The sequence below is a fragment of the Melospiza georgiana genome, chromosome 5 (assembly GCF_028018845.1).
Source record: "Melospiza georgiana isolate bMelGeo1 chromosome 5, bMelGeo1.pri, whole genome shotgun sequence".
Classification (NCBI taxonomy): domain Eukaryota; kingdom Metazoa; phylum Chordata; class Aves; order Passeriformes; family Passerellidae; genus Melospiza; species Melospiza georgiana.
This window is the reverse complement of record NC_080434.1, coordinates 67,566,506-67,582,415: the sequence shown is the minus strand read 5'-3', so window position 1 is coordinate 67,582,415 and position 15,910 is coordinate 67,566,506. Positions and strand designations below refer to the sequence as shown.

The 15,910-nt window shown below is 55.9% G+C and overlaps 1 protein-coding gene across 2 annotated transcripts in view; it reads right to left on the bottom strand.

Moving 5' to 3' along the window:
- Positions 1 to 7,799: 7,799 nt before the first annotated feature.
- Positions 7,800 to 15,910, bottom strand: part of SFXN5 (sideroflexin 5) — a 107,867-nt gene continuing 99,756 nt past the window's right edge. For both annotated transcript variants that reach the window (XM_058024925.1, XM_058024926.1), the window contains one exon: positions 7,800 to 8,849. In XM_058024925.1, the coding sequence (XP_057880908.1) occupies positions 8,772 to 8,849 (78 nt within the window). In that variant the 3' untranslated portion in view covers positions 7,800 to 8,771. The remainder of the gene's footprint in view (positions 8,850 to 15,910) is intronic.

Here is a 15,910-nt window from a genome sequence, read left to right as displayed (position 1 = left end):
TCCTGCTGGAAACTCACCTGGACACCTGCGGGGTGGGGACAGAGCCCCGCCAGGGGTGGGGACAGCAGGGGCCCTGTGGGACGGCAACTGGGGGGCACTGGGAGGAACTGGGGGGCGCTGGGAGGTGCTGGGAGGAGCTGAGAGGAACTGGAAGTGAGGGGACAAGCGGAGTTTGGTGGCTCCATGGCACTGGGTGAGGACAGGGGTGTCGCCTCGGGGGTCCCAGAGGTGTGACAGGTAGGTGGGGTGTCCCTCGGTGTCCCTGTGGGTGTCTCTGGGGGTCCCACAGGTGTGACAGGTATGTGGAGTGTCCCCGGGGGATGTCCCTGGGTGTGTCCTCGGGGGTCCCAGAGGTGTGACAGGTATGTGAGCTGTCCCCTTGGGGTCCCACAGGTGTGACAGGTACATGGGGTATCCCCGGGGGTGTCCTTGGGGGCGTCCTCGGGGTCCCACAGGTGTGACAGGTATGTGGGGCGTCTCTGGGGGTGTCCTTGGCTGTGTCCCTGGGAGTCCCACAAATGTGACAGGTATGTGGGGCGTCCCACGGTGTCCCTGGATGTGTCCCTGAGAGTTCCACAGGTGTGACAACCATATGGGGTGTCCCCGGGGGTGTCCCTGAGGGTGTCCCCGGGGTCCCACAGGTGTCACAGGTATGTGGGGTATCCCTGGGTGTGTCCCTGGGGTCCCACAGGTATGTGGAGTGTCCCTTGAGGTGTCCCTGGGGGTGTCCCCGGGGTCCCACAGGTGACACAGGTATGTAGGGTGTCCCCTCGGGGTCTCACAGATGTGACAGGCATGTGAGGCATCCCTGGGGATGTCCCTGGGGGTGTCAGTGGGGATCCCACAGGTGCGACAGGAATGTGGGATGTCCCTGCGGGTGTCCCTGGGGCTGTCCCCGAGGTCCCACAGGTGTGGCAGCCATGTGGCAGCTCCAGGGATGGCAGCCCCACACCCGCACAGGGATTGGATGTTGGGAGAGCTCCCGAGCTGCTGCAGTTCCCTGTGGATCCCTCGGGAATGTCCCTGCAGGGATGGGACACCCAGGGCTGGCCCCGCTGGGACCCCCCAGACAAGGGAGCTCAGGGGAGAAAGGTCAGGAGTCCCTCCCAGGTTTTCCTGGAATTTGGGGGAAAACACATATAAATATTGAAAAAAAAAAAACAACAAACCCAAAAAACCAAAAAAACCAAAAACCCCACCAAATCATATATATATGAATTATATATATATGTAAAAATAAAATAATAATATATAAAATATAGCACATATACACATATATGCACATGAATAAATCATATGCATACAAACGCATATATAATGTGTATATTGTGTTTTATAATTTATATTTTATATATATTTATTAGTATGCACACCGTATATTTTGTATGCAATATGTATATATAAAATATAGATTGTGCTTTGCGAGGTCTATATTATATATAATAATATCTATTTACATATTTTAAAATATATCAATTGGCTTATATATTTTATTATATGTACTAGATGATAATTATATATATATATTATGCCTATAATTATACATATTTTTATAGTCTAGCATTATACAGATTTTGCAATTATTTATGTATAATTATATACAAACACACAAAATCCATCATCCCTGCTCCCTCCCCGCACCCAGGGAAAACCATTCCAAGGAAAATCCCCATCCCCAGCAGTTCTCCCCTGGAGAGCCAGCCCATAATAATCCTGTCCTCAGATGGGACATTTCGATCCTGACATTTATCTGGAATCGCACACGGAGCTGGGAGCACAGCCAGTGTGTGACCTCTTTTATTGTGACAATCCAGGGGTGACACGGGGACTCGCGGGCGCTGGCGACGCAGGGGTTAAAAACAGACGGAGCAGAGGGGGTCCCGAGGTGTTCTGGGGTGCCCTGGGGGTGTCCCAGGGTGTCTCAGTGTCCCAGGGTGTCCCAGGAGTGTCCCAGGGTGTCCCAAAGGTGTCCTGGGAGTGTCTCAGGATGTCCCTGGGTATCCCAGAGGTGTCCCTGGGTGTCCCCGGGGTGTCTCAGGGTGTCTGGGATGTGTCCCACAGTGTCCCACGGGTGTCCCAGGGGTGTCCTGGGGGTGTCCCGGGATGTCTCAGTGTCCCAGGGTGTCCCAGAGGTGTCCTGGTGGTGTCCCAGGGTATCCCTGGGGTGTCCCAGGGGTGTCTCAGGGTGTCTGGGATACATCTAGGGGTGCCCCAGGGGTGTCCCAGGGAGTTGTAAGATGTCCCAAGGTGTTCTTGGGCATTCCAGGGTGTCCCCAGGCTGTCCCCTGGGTGTCCCCGGTGTGTCCTGAGGGTGTCTCAGTGCCCCAAGGATGTCCCAGGAGTGTTTCAGGGTGTCCCAAAGGTGTCCTGGGGGTGTGCCAGGGTGCCCCTGGAGTGTCCCAGGGGTGTCCCCAGGGAGTCTCAGGGTGTCCTGAGGTGTCCCAAGGTGTTCTGGGGTGTCCCAGGGTCTCCTGGAGGTGTCCTGAAGGTGTCCTGGGGGTGTCTCAGTGTCCCAGGATGTCCCAGGGGTGTCCCAAGGCTGTCCCCTGGGTGTCTCAGGGTGTCTGACATGTGTCCCACAGTGTCCCAGGGGTGTCCCAGGGTGTCTTGGGGGTATCCCAGGATGTCCCAGGGGTGTCCTGGGTGTCCCAAAGATGTCCTGGGGGTGTCTCAGAGTATCCCAAAGGTGTCCTAGGGGTGTCCCTGGGTGTCCTGGGGGTGTCCCTGGGTGTCCAGGGTGCCCACCCCGCTGGAAGACGTGTTGCTGGCAGCTGTCCCCTCACCATTCCCGGGGGATTCGCTGTCAGGGGGTGCTCAGACCCAAGGATGAGATACCAGGTGTGGAATAAGTCATAAAAACCAGTAAAAAGCCCAAAGTGGTGTTTCCTAAAGGGACCTGGGGACACACCCAGAGCTGGGGACAGCCACCAGCACCAGGACTCCACATCCCAGCCTGGGAATGTCCTCAGAGCATCCCAGGGGATTGATCTGTACCCAGATCTCTGCCCAGGGAGGTCTCACACACCCTGGGACCCTCCACGCTCCTCCCAAGGCCGTCCCAGACTCTGGATCTCCATCCCAGCCCTGCGTGAGGAGGGGACAGCCCATCCCTAGGCCAGGTGGCATTGCCAGGGATGTCCCCGCATCTCCTGTCCCTGGGTGGCAGGGTCCAGCATTGACCAGGTGACCCCACAGGGACCTCCTGCCATCCTGCCAGGACCTGGCACAGCCCAGGCAGGGGGACAGGAAAAGGAGGAACAAGGGAAAATGGAAGGAGCTGAGCTGTGCCCAGGCTGGAATTGGGACACCCCACTGGGACATGGGTGACACCACCCTGGGCTTGTCCCCTGGCTGTCCCAGGAGCAGCCACCAGACCCATCCTCCAGGAGAGACATTCAAAACTTCTCGCTGGCACCTCATGCTGCAACCTGGTTCTCATTATTCCTTAATTAACATCGCCAAGAAATCAATTAAGCGCGCCATTTCTAATTAGATGCTCCGGGAGCCGACGGTCTCGTTATTGTTCCGTGCCGAGGGAAGGGCTCGATGTGAGCGGCGCTCCCCGGTCCCTCCCTCGTTCCCAATTACAGCAAACCGGGAACGCAGCGCTCGGGGTCCTTCCCCCAGCCCAGGGCTCTGCTCTGTGCACCAGGAGATTAATTAGGGATTAAATGAACGTGCAGAGTGGTGTCATTGGCTGGGCTGGGGAGCTGCCTGGCACCGCTCGCTGGCCTGACAACCGCAGCTGACGTGGAGCCGTGTACCAGCTCCGTGTCCCGGCCCCAGAGCTGCTGGAAGGGCTGAGGGGGACATTCCCTCGTGGGACATTCCCAGGTGGGGCATTGCCATGTGGGACATTCACATGTGGGACATTCCCACGTGGGGCATTCCTGTGTAGGGCATTTCCATGAGGAGCATTCCCACATGGGGCATTCCCATGTGGCATTTCCATGAGGGACATTCCCACATGGGGCATTCCCATGTGGCATTTCCATGTGGGACATTCCCACATGGGGCATTCCCATGTGGCATTTCCATGAGGGACATTCCCACATGGGGCATTCCCATGTGGCATTTCCATGAGGGACATTCCCACATGGGGCATTCCCATGTGGCATTTCCATGTGGGACATTCCCACATGGGGCATTCCCATGTGGCATTTCCATGAGGGACATTCCCACACGGGGCATTCCCATGTGGCATTTCCATGAGGGACATTCCCACATGGGGCATTCCCATGTGGGGCATTCCCATGTGGGACATTCTCATAGTGACAGTCCCATATGGCATTCCCATATGGGGCATTCCCACATGGGACATTCCCACATGTGACAGTCCCACGTGGGACATTCCCACATATTCCTATATGGGATGGTCCCACATGTGACATTCCCATGTGACATTCCCATTGCTCCCACTACGAGGGCAGGGACCAGGAGCTCCCAGCTCTGCGGCTGCTCCAGGAGGGATCCCAGCCTCGCTCTGCCTGGCAGTGCCAGTGCCTTTGGACACCCATGGGGTTCAGCTTCCTGCTGCCTTGGATAAAACCCAACCCCAGCCCTCACTGGTTCAGCTGGGGACACTGTGATCTCGGTGTCCCCATGCTGGGATGCCCAAGGACTCTGGGTTCCCAAGGGTTTGGGAGCACAGGGCCACCACAATGTGCTCCTCATGCAGAGCCCTTGTCCTGCTCGTCACCAGGCTGGGGACAGCGAGGGGAGGGCAGCACCCAGGGACCTGCAGTGTCCTGATTGTCCCAGGGACACCTGCAGTGTCCTGATGGTCCCAGGGGGATGCACGTGGGTTTGAGAGGTGTGGGCACAATCCCGGGGTGTCCAGAGCCACCTCCCCACCCCAGACCTGCAGGGATTGTGGATGAGCCCTCCCTGGCAGGGGTTTGGGATGGGATGAGGTTCCAGGGCCCTTCCAACCCAAACCATTCCAGGATTCCCTGCTGCCAGAGGAGGTAGAGAACGGAATGAGCTCAGGGCCTGGCGCCTCTCCCCAGCTCCACCAGGAGCTTCTGCCCAGTGCTTTGGGCAGGGCCACGACACTTGGAGTGACGTTGGGACAAAATCTGGGAGCAACCACTGCTGCCAGGGTGCCAGGGGCTGGCCGAGGTGACCCTGCCAGGGAAGGGCTGACTCAGGCCCAGGGTGTTCCACTGCTCAGCACAAACCCTGCCGAGCTGACTGAGCCCCTGTTGCTGCCACACAAAGCCAAACAAGTCTGACGGGGTTTGTGCGGGCAGACACCACCCCAGACTCATTTAGGGCCTGTCATTGTCACTTGTGTGACGGAGCAGCTGCCTTTGAGCCGAGGCACGCTCACAGCACAGCTCCTCTGACATCCCCAAGCTGTGCCCAGCCCCTCCCCAGGATCAGCCCCTCTGCATTCCCCGGAGCTGCCTGGCTTTAATAACCCCGGGTCTCTGCTCTGGATGGATCCAGCCCCTGCTGATGGTCACTGGGTGGTCACTTCTCCACCCCTGGCAGCACGGAATCCTGGAATGGTTTGGGCTGGAAGGGCCCTGTAATCTCATCCCATTCCCAACCCCTGCCAGGGAGGGCTCATCCAAAATCAGGACATGGGATGGGAGCCCTGCTAACGATGTGTGATCCCTGCAGGTGATGTGTGTGCAGGGAGAGCACCCACAGCCTCTCCCACCACGGGAAAATCGGGACCTGGCTCTTTCCCCAGGCAGAACCTGATCAATCCCTGGCTTTCCTTGATGGCAGCAGGGCCCAGGCTCCTTCCATCCACTGAAATCCCTTGCAGGTACCCCCAGCTCAGACACCACCCCTGGGCTCTGTAATCACCCAGAAACCCAAATTCTGCTCCCTCCCCTCTGGGATGTCACAGCAGAGCTCAGCCTCCATCCCTTCCTTCCCTTCCTCCTTCCCCTTGCTCCAAACAGAACCCTGGGTACTGCTAGCATCCCTGCTCCCATTCCTGGGCACTGCCACATCCCTGCTCCCCTTCCTGGGCACTGTCACATCCCTGCTGCCCTTCCTGGGCACTGCCACATCCCTGCTCCCCTTCCCTGGGCACTGCCACATCCCTGCTCCCCTTCCTGGGCACTGCCACATCCCTGCTCCCCTTCCTGGGCACTGCCACATCCCTGCTCCGCTTCCCTGGGCACTGCCACATCCCCGCTCCCCTTCCTGGGCACTGCCACATCCCTGCTCCGCTTCCCTGGGCACTGCCACATCCCTTCCCTGGGCACTGCCACATCCCTGAGCACAGCCATGTCCCTTTTCCTGATCCCTGGGCACTGCCATGTCCCTTTTCCCCATCCCTGGGCACTGCCATGTCCCTTTTCCCTTCCCTGTGCTCCCCCTCACTGCTGCAGGAGTTATCTGTCCCAGGGTGCTGCCAGTGGCACAGATGGCCTTGGAAATGTCCCCAGCACAGCTGTCACCTCCTTGTGCCCTCCCCCAGGCCCCAGCTGGGGTGGGACCGTCCTCTGGAAGGTACATTCATCTCATGTAGTGCATTGAGGGACTGCCCTGGGCCCAACCCAGCTGTGCTGGCCCTGGTGTGACCCAGAGCAGCCCCAGGGGTGAGGGGGCCCACTCTGGGCTCCCAGCAGTGTTTGGGACCAGGAGCTGTCCCAGAACAGCAGCTCTGAGGGGCCTGGAGCTGCCCCTCCTGTCCTGCCTGCTGAAACCCACAGCACCCACCCGCTGTGTGCAATTCCTGCTGATTTACACCAGGCAGGGCAGGAGCAGGGCCCTGAGCTGGCCCACGGGGTGGATCCTGTTCCTGTGGGTCTGACCCCACACCTGGGGGGCTCAGGCCTCCCAATTCCAGACATTGCAACAAATCCATCAAGTACATTCTGTGTCAGTGGGGATTTGGTTTCCCCTTTCCCTCCCACCCTCCCCAACCCCACAAGAAATTGGCATTTGAAGGGTAAGAGCTTGTGCCACCCCAACACCACCATGGTGCCCCCTCCACAGGGATCCTGCAGGGACAAGGGTCCTGCAGGGACATGGAACCTGCAGGGACAAGGGTCCTGCAGGGACACCCTGCCTCTGGAATGTTCTGCTGGTGCCCATGCTCCAAATAAACCTGAGGGAGTCCCTCAGGGTCGTATTTTGGGGTGAATTTTTGTTGAATTTTGTGAGATACCAGAATTTTGTGAGGTGCCAGAAAGTCAAACTGTGGCCCCAAACTCGGTGCAGTGTGGGGGTGACTCAGCTCTCCCCTTTAACCAGCCCAAAGCTTGAAGGGACAGACAGACAGACAGATATCCCCAGAGGGCAGTGTCCCCTCGGAAGGTGCAGTGGCACAGCATCAGCTCAGCACAGCTGCCAGGACCTGGCTTTGGGTCCTGGTCTGCACCAGCACAGGGACTTGGGCAGAGCTGGGTGTGCTGGGTGGAGGGGTTGGAGAAATGGGGGAGAGAAGAGGAAGAAGAGGAAGAGGAAGAGGAAGAGGAAGAGGAAGAGGAAGAGGAAGAGGAAGAAAGAGAAAGAGAAAGAGAAAGAGAAAGAGAAAGAGAAAAGAGAAAGAGAAAGAGAAAGAGAAAGAGAAAGAGAAAGAGAAAGAGAAAGAGAAAGAGAAAGAGAAAGAGAAAGAGAGAAGAGAAAGAGAAAGAGAAAGAGAAAGAGAAAGAGAAAGAGAAAGAGAAAGAGAAAGAGAAAGAGAAAGGAGAGGAGAGGAGAGGAGAGGAGAGGAGAGGAGAGGAGAGGAGAGGAGAGGAGAGGAGAGGAGAGGAGAGGAGAGGAGAGGAGAGGAGAGGAGAGGAGAGGAGAGGAGAGGAGAGGAGAGGAGAGGAGAGGAGAGGAGAGGAGAGGAGAGGAGAGGAGAGGAGAGGAGAGGAGAGGAGAAATTCCAGTTGGAAGGGGCTGCCATGATCCTTGTCCCACTGCCTGCCCAGCTGGGGATTGATCCAAACTTAAACCCCATCCTGTCCTTAGACACCAGCTCAGCAAAGCGTGGCTTAGCCAACCACCTGAGATTAGCAGCACCTCTGTCAGAGGGTGCTGGGTGGGACAAAGCCCCCTCAGGGCTGTGCAGAAGGACAGAGCAGCTCCAGCACCATTTCTGCTCCAACACTCCACCCGTGGGCACCTCAGCTTTCCAGGATCTTGGAACCCAGGCCAAAGCCCCTGTGGTATTCCAGGGGGTGGGATCCAGGGCCAGCCAGTCTCGCAGTGAAGGGCAGGATGCCACCAGCAGTGTCTGCAGCAGGAGGAGGAGGAGGAGGGATGGAGGGCACAGCCCAGCCCTTCACTGGGCACACAGACGTGGCAATTCCTCTTCAGCTCACGAGTGCTGGGGTGGGATGGGCAGGAAATCAATACTGGGCATTCCCAATGCCCTGATCAACCACATCCACACTCCCCTGGGTCTCTGCAGGCTGGTGCTGTGCAGCAGCAATGGGGACTGAGCTCCCATGGACACAGGATGTGCTGGGTGATGTCTGTGCTGTGCAGGCAGCTCTGAGCTCGCCCCTGGTCTCCCTCCATGCAGTGCCAGCCATTCTGAGTTTTGTTAGCTAGTTCTAAAGTGGTTCAACGTGATTTTATTTGTTGTAGTTGCTGATCCTGTTGCTAAGTTAAAACTTTTAATATGAATCTTTTTGAGTGGTGTGAGGTGTCAGTTCTCTGCAGGTGTTAATTCACTCCCGGGCTGCCGGGAGCAGCTCCTATCACTGAGCTCTATTATTTCATCTTCTTCTTGCTGTTGTTTGCTTTCTCCAGGGCTGGAGCTTCCCCTCTTCCCTCCCCAGACCTCCTGGGCTGGGATGCTCCTCTTGCACTCACAAGCCTTTGTTGTAGACCACAGTTTTACTGGTGGTGGCCATGGCGATCTCCGGCTCCAGCTGGGACGTCTCGATCTGCGGAGGCAAAGAGGAGCAGGATCAGAGCCCAGGCATGGATCACTTGGAGAATTGATTCACGGAGAGGGAGGAGATGGGGATAATTCCATGCCAACCACGCTGCTGCTGCTGTTTGGTGTGTCCCCCCCCCCGATGAGGATGGGTTTGCAGCACAGGGAACGCTGCACGTTCTGTGCCTGGCAGTGCTCAATGAATTATTGAGTGTCTGAGGCTCCAGCACATCCCACCCAGCCCAGCCTCCCATCCCTTCCTTCCCTGCAGCTCCCGGCACCCAGAGCCCAGAGCTGGACCTGCCAAAGCCCAGGTGGTGCCTGAGGGAAGAGCCTGGCTGGGCTCCACCCTCATGGCCAAACCCTTCCTGCCCCTTTCTCCATCTCCAGAAATCTCCATCCCTTTCCTAATTTTTTTCCTTCCACCAGCTCCTCCTGAAGCTTTCCCTTGCTCTGAAATCACTTGGAATCTCTGCATCCCCGGGAGGGATCCGTGGCACTCCTGGGCAAGCAAAGACCCCGCTCCCAGCTGGGCCAGGACACCTGGGAAAACCTGGAATTTTGGGAATCCTGTACACTGAACCCACGCTGGTGCTGACACAATGCGAGGAACCCACGTTAAAAATCGAAATGCTTTTGAAAATGTTTAACCTAGTTAGACAAATTAGCAAAAATTTGTGCAAAACAATTTAGGTATTTAAAATATTCAATGTTTTTAAAAACTGGAAAAACTGTTCTTAGCTTTCAGCTGCAAAAACCCAACAAAATATAACATCAAAGCAATCTTAACATGAGGTGCAACATAACCCTTCAGCAAAGCTGTTAAACAGCTACTGAAGCATCATGGGAAATAGCACTTCATTTATTCAAATGCACATATGTCAGGTTTTTGCACCATATGTCATTCCAAGCTATTTACAGTAATAATTAAATCTTAATCAACGTTTAACCTCTGTAAAATGTTTGAAGGGATCTAATCACCCTTCAGACTGCACTAATGAAGGAGAAATATATAAACATAAAAAGAAAATGATGCATAGATAGCACACCAGAAAGAACAGTAATTGCAAAATTGTATTTCTTTTAAATATAATCAGCAAATTATGTAAAGTAAAGCCAACGAGTATTTTAAGTGAAGACATCTTGGGTGTCAGAGGTGTGATCAGCTAATTTTGTACTGCTATCCATAACAGATGTAGCATATTTTCTTTTAGTGCCATTATTAGCAACTTCACCATTGCTTTCAGTGCTGCAGCACAAAGTGAAGCATTGTGCCGGGAGAGCACCGGGAAAGGTGCAGCGGATCCGGATCCCACGGATCCCTCCCGAGGGAGGATCAGCCCTGCTCTGCTCTGCTGCCTCTGACGCAGCTTTCCTCCCATTGTCTGGGCAGCTTTCTGCCAGGGACACACGGAGCAGCTCCGAGGGTTTGGGGCTGGGTGGCTTCAGGAAAATATCCAGGGGGGAAGCGGAACCCCAGCCTGGGGGGCAAGGGATGGCTGGAGGGGGTGATGCCACACTGGTGCCAAGGTGGGGATGGGTCACAGGGTGGGTTCTGTCATCTCAGAGGGTTTTTCAACCTCAGTGATTCTGCTTTGAAATTAATTCCACCTGGAATTGGGAGGGTCAGCACTGACCGCCCATGGGAAATGGGGCAGCTCAAACCCAACCTGCTCCACAGAAACCAAACTGAGATGCCCCCCAGTCCCACCCTCTCCAGCAGTTTGGAGAACTGGGAGCCCCAAGGAAGGCACAGCTGCCCTGGTGGAGCCCAGCTCAGTGCTGGGACAGCCCCGGGGTGCTGGGGACAGGGCTGTGCCCAGCTGGAAGCTGAGGCTGTGCAGGGAGAGGGAAGGAAGGAGGGAAGGAAGGAGCAGGGCTGTGCTCACGCTCTCGTGGGACACAATTCAAGAAGCAGCCAGCACAATCCAAGCTGAACAGCAGGAAGAGGATCCTGGTGGGAAGAGCAAAATATCGCAGCCGACTGCTGGGGGAAGGTGTGGGGCGTCTGTGGTGGGAAGTTTTCAGCACAAATTACAGGGAAGCCATCAGGAATAGTTTAGGCAGAGCTGAGCTTGTCTTGGTGGAAGGAAGAGATGAGATAATTGTTTGGAGATCCTTCCAGCTTCCAGCCCCTGGGCCAGGGGGGAAATTGCTCCTTTCCCCATGTGGAGAATGGGTTCTTCATCCATGGCAAGGCTGGACAGAAGGGTCTGAGGTGGGTTCAGGGAGGTGGGAGGGAGGTGGGATAGGTCTGGTGATGGAGCAGAAGGACATGGGAAGTGTCTTAGGATTCATACTTAAGGTGGAAGTGCTCAAAAACCACATGGATGTGGGGACATGGGGACCTGCCAAGGCCACCTGGGGACATGGTCAGTGGTGGCCTTGGCAGCGCTGGGGGAGTGGTTGGACTGGATGGACTCTGAGGGTTTCTCTATTTTAAGGATTCCATGGTTCTCATGCAGGATGGGCACCAGTGAGGGCCCCCTGTGACACCACCAGTCACAGACACTGCTTTGGAGCTGTGACACAAAGCTCAAGCACCTTCCTGAAGCCTGGGAAGATGTTGGACACACTGGGGGTGACTGGTTGGACTGCAGCCTCCTCTGCAGGTCTCCACCTGGCTGACTTTAATCAAGAAGGGATTGAAATCTGCTCCAGAGCCTCGGGAGCTCCAAGGGGTGCATCTGCACCAAGGAAAAATTTACAGGAAATTGGGAAAGCTGCTCAGAAATCCATCAGGAGAAACCTGCTCCTCCCACCTGGAAATCAGGTGGAGAAGAACAGGGAGATGGTGGTGGGTTACAGGTACCAAGACAACATTAAATCCCAACCTTGCTGTGCACCAGCCTTTGACTCCCTTGCTGGTGTTTTTTGTTGCAAAGTGTAATTTCACTCATTTTGGGGTTCTGCTGTTCCAGCTGTCCAGAATCCTGGACCTGCTCAGCCAACTGGCCAGGGAATTGTGACAGATGTGGAGACCACAGCTCCTGGTCAAGATTTTGGTGTCTCAGCTGCCAAGATGACCTTGATCATGGTCATGGCCATGCTGGGAACCCTCCTGTGAAGGAGCAGCTGCCTTGAGGGTGTTTTGAGGAGCAGGCTGGGCCTGCACTGATGGCACCTGTCCCACTGTCCCACACAGGGCACTTTGTCCCTTCAAACCAATGCCCACCATGGCGCTGGGGTTGAATCGTGCCCATCCTCCTCTTCCCAGCTCTATCTGTGCCAGGGCAAAGGAGGGATCCCCCTCCTGGCTTTGGGATGTTACCAGGGAAGGGCCTTCACCAATGAATCCAGCAGAATTCCAGGAGCAGCACTGAGGGACCCAGGGTGGGAAGCACCACTCCCAGACAGTGCTACAAGGGGGTTGTTTGGGGCAAACCCCAGGATTTGGGGCTGATGGTTGCACTGGCAGCTTGGTACCCAACATGGGGAGCTCTCCAATGAGGCTGTGGGAGAAGCAGAAACACCTTCAGCATCCTGGAAGCTTTGCCATAGATCCAGGGAGATCCCCACTAGGACACCACCAGGATGCACCTCTCAGCTCACCCAGAAACATGGCTGGGATGAACCACAGCCCACCCCAGCCCCTGGGAGCAGGTGAAACCCGAGGATGCTCCTTTTCCTTCAGCAGACAGCCAAGAGCACCAGAGGAAAACGGGGAAAAACCCCAAAATCTCAGTGCCCTGACCCTTATTGAGCACCTGTTCATGGAGCAGCAGTGCTCAGGTATCTCGGGCAGGATGGCAGCAATGCCAGCAGCAGGGTGAAACCCATCCCTCCCTCCCAGGGAACCACAGCCCATCCCAGCCCCTGGGAGCAGGTGAAACCCAAGGATGCTCCTTTCCCCCTGGCAGACAGTCAAGAGCATGAGATGAAAAAGGGGGAAAACCCAAAAAAATTCAATGCCCTGACCCTTATTGAGCACCTGTTCATGGCGCAGCAGTGCTCAGGTATCTCGGGCAGGATGGCAGCAATGCCAGCACCAGTGTCCCTGCCCTGGTGAAACCCATCCCCCCCAGGGAACCACAGCCCATCCCAGCCCCTGGGAGCAGGCGAATGTTGAGGATGCTCCTTTCCAAGAGCACCAGAGGAAAACGGGGGGAAACCCCAAAATCTCAGTGTCCTGACCCTTATTAATCACCTGTTCATGGACCAGCAGTGCTCAGGGCAGGATGGCAGCAATGCCAGCACCAGGGTGAAACCCATCCCTCCCTCCCAGGGAACAAAGCTGGGAATCGCCTCCCCGGCTCTCCAGCTCTCTTCCCCCCATCCCTTGCCTTGCAGTGGGAGCCTCTCTCCTCTCATCAGCTCAGACAAGGCTAATTGGGGTGATAAAGAACTGGCTGGGAGTGCTGGCGTGGGCTGGAGGAACAAATGGTGCGGTGGTCACAGCTGGTGCTGCGGAGCCGGCGCGGGAGCGGGCGCGGGGGGCTCGGGGCGCTGCACGGGGGGCTCCCGGGGGGCTCCCTGTGTTTTGCATGGCTGCTGACACGGGTGCAGCATGCAGGCACGGCCGGTGAGGCAGCAGCAGGCAGGAAGCAGATGCTTTTTGTTTGGGGTTGATACTCATTTCTATCCCAGCTCGGGAAAAGGTGTAGAAAGGAATGTGCTCCGGAGAGTGCGGGGAGAGAGATAGGTCTAGGCTGGCTGCCAGGGATCCTGGAACGATATGGAAGGCAGCTAGGGGAGACAGGAGCAGATGGATTTGGCATACAGCTCATCACTCAGCCAAAAAAAAAAAAAAAAAAAAAAAAAGAAAAAAAAAAAAAGGAGAGGGGGGGAGAAAAGGGAGAAAGCAGCCAATTTTGGGAGGGGGAGGGTCAGGGGACTGGAGGATGCTGCTCCGGGCTGGGGGAAGGGAGGGCCAGCGTGGCCACTGTGGCTGCTGCTGCTGCTGCCAGCAGGGAGAGGGGCTGGAGGCTACTTGGAAGCCTGGGAAGGGTCTCCTGGCCCTTCCAGCAGCTCTGGGCCATCTCCTCCCAGGCCTGTGGTCACCAGGGCACAGCCCAGGGCAGGGCTGGGGGCTCAGAGCCCTCGGGAGGCTCAGCCAGGGGTAGGAAGGGCTGTGGTACCACGGGATCATGGAATTCTTGGGGTGGGAAAGGAGCTTGGAGATCACCAAGCCCAACCATCCTCAGCACTGCCAAGGCCACCAGTGACAGTGTCCCCAAGTGCCACATCCACAAGGCTGGATATGCCTCCAGGGATGGGCACTCCAAACCTCCCTGGGCACTTCCAGTGCCTGACCCCCCTTTCCATGGGGAAATTCCTGCTGTGCCCACCCTGAGGCTCCCCTGAGGCCGTTCCCCCTCTTCTTGTCCCTGTTCCCCTCCTGGCAGGAGCTGTGCAGAGCCACAAGGGCCCCCTGAGCCTCCTTTGCTCCAGGCTGAGCCCCTGCCCAGCTCCCTCAGGGATTCTGCAGCCCCTTCCCAGCTCCCTCAGGGATTGTGCAGCCCCTTCCCAGCTCCCTCAGGGATTGTGCAGCCCCTTCTCAGCTCCCTCAGGGATTCTACAGCCCCTGCCCAGCTCTGTTCCCTGCCCTGGTCATGCTCCAGCCCCTTTCTTGTCACCCATTTGCACTCCCAGTCAAATGGGACCTTCCCAGTAATCCAGGAGTGCTGATAAATGATGGGAAATGTCTCCCCAAGTCCTTGCCCCAGCTCTCCCAGCCCCTCTGGATGGATATATCCTGTCCCATGGATTTGTGGAGTCCAGCAGCATTTCAGGTCACTGGCTGGTTCCCCTTGGATTATGGGGCTTGGAGCACCTGGCCTAGAGGAAAGTGTCCATGGAAGGTGTCCTTGACCATAGAAAGTGTCCCTGATCATGGAAGGTGTCCCTGGCCATGAAAGGTGTCCATGGAAAGTGTCCCTGTCCATGGAAAGTGTCCTTGCTCATGGAAAGTGTCCCTGTCCGTGGAAAGTGTCCCTGGCCACGTAAGGTGTCCCTGACCATGGAAGTTGTCCATGGAAAGTGTTCCTGGCCATGGAAGGTGTCCCTGACCATGGAAGGTATCCTTCCTTATGGAAGGTGTCCCTACCCACGGAAAGTGTCCCTGCCCATGGAAGGTGTCCATGGAAAGTGTCACTGTCCATGTCCCTGGCCACGTAAGGTGTCCATGTCCATGGAAAGTGTCCATGGAAAGTGTCCCTGATCATGGAAGGTGTCTCTGCCCATGGAAGGTGTCCATGAAAGGTGTCCTTGCTCATGAAAGGTGTCCCTGCCCATGGAAAGTGTCCATGTCCATGGAAGGTATCAATGGAAGGTGTTCCAGATCATGGAAGGTACTCATGGAAGGTGTCTCTGGCCATGGAAGGTGTCCATGGAAGGTGTCCCTGGCCATGGCAGGGGGTGGAATGAGATGGGTTTTAGGCCCCATCCCACCCAAACCACTCAAGTGCCCCCGTGGATGGATCCCTCAGGAATGAGACAAGGACAGCAGTGCTGGCTAAGGAATCCTCCTGGAATTGCCACAGACCTGCAGCCAACTGAGGGGGACCTCAACGTGAGAGAATTCGGGAAATACTCCAGAAACCTTTTGATTATATCACAGGAAACATTTTTCAGAGCATCTCCAGCCTCTGGTTCCAGAGCCCAGCAGCTGTGCAGCCCCAGGGCCTCTCTGTGTCCTGCTCCAAAGAGCACCAGCCATCCCCCACGTTGGCATTTTCCTAAATCCACAATTTCAGCTCTTCATTTGTCCATTTGCTGCCCTGAGGAGATATCCTGACAGAGATTTTCCTCCCATGCAAGTGTCCAAAGATTATCAGCTCAGCTTTGTTAAAACCAAAGACAAAACTCGTGGTTCTCCTCAGCAAGGCAGATTGTTGCCTGAAATGTTGGTGTTAAAGCTCTTTTCTGACAACTTCCCGGTTTCTCTATCCAGTTGAAATCCTGGTGTGCCCCAAAACTGGACACACTGGTTGAGAGATGTTCTCATGACTGAAGTACAAATGAATGATTAATGAATTATTGATATTCAGTTTTCTGCCCAAATCACTGAGTTGGGGAAAAACAGTTTTGAGAGAAACCTGAATTTTGTGACATTTTCCTTCAAATTAA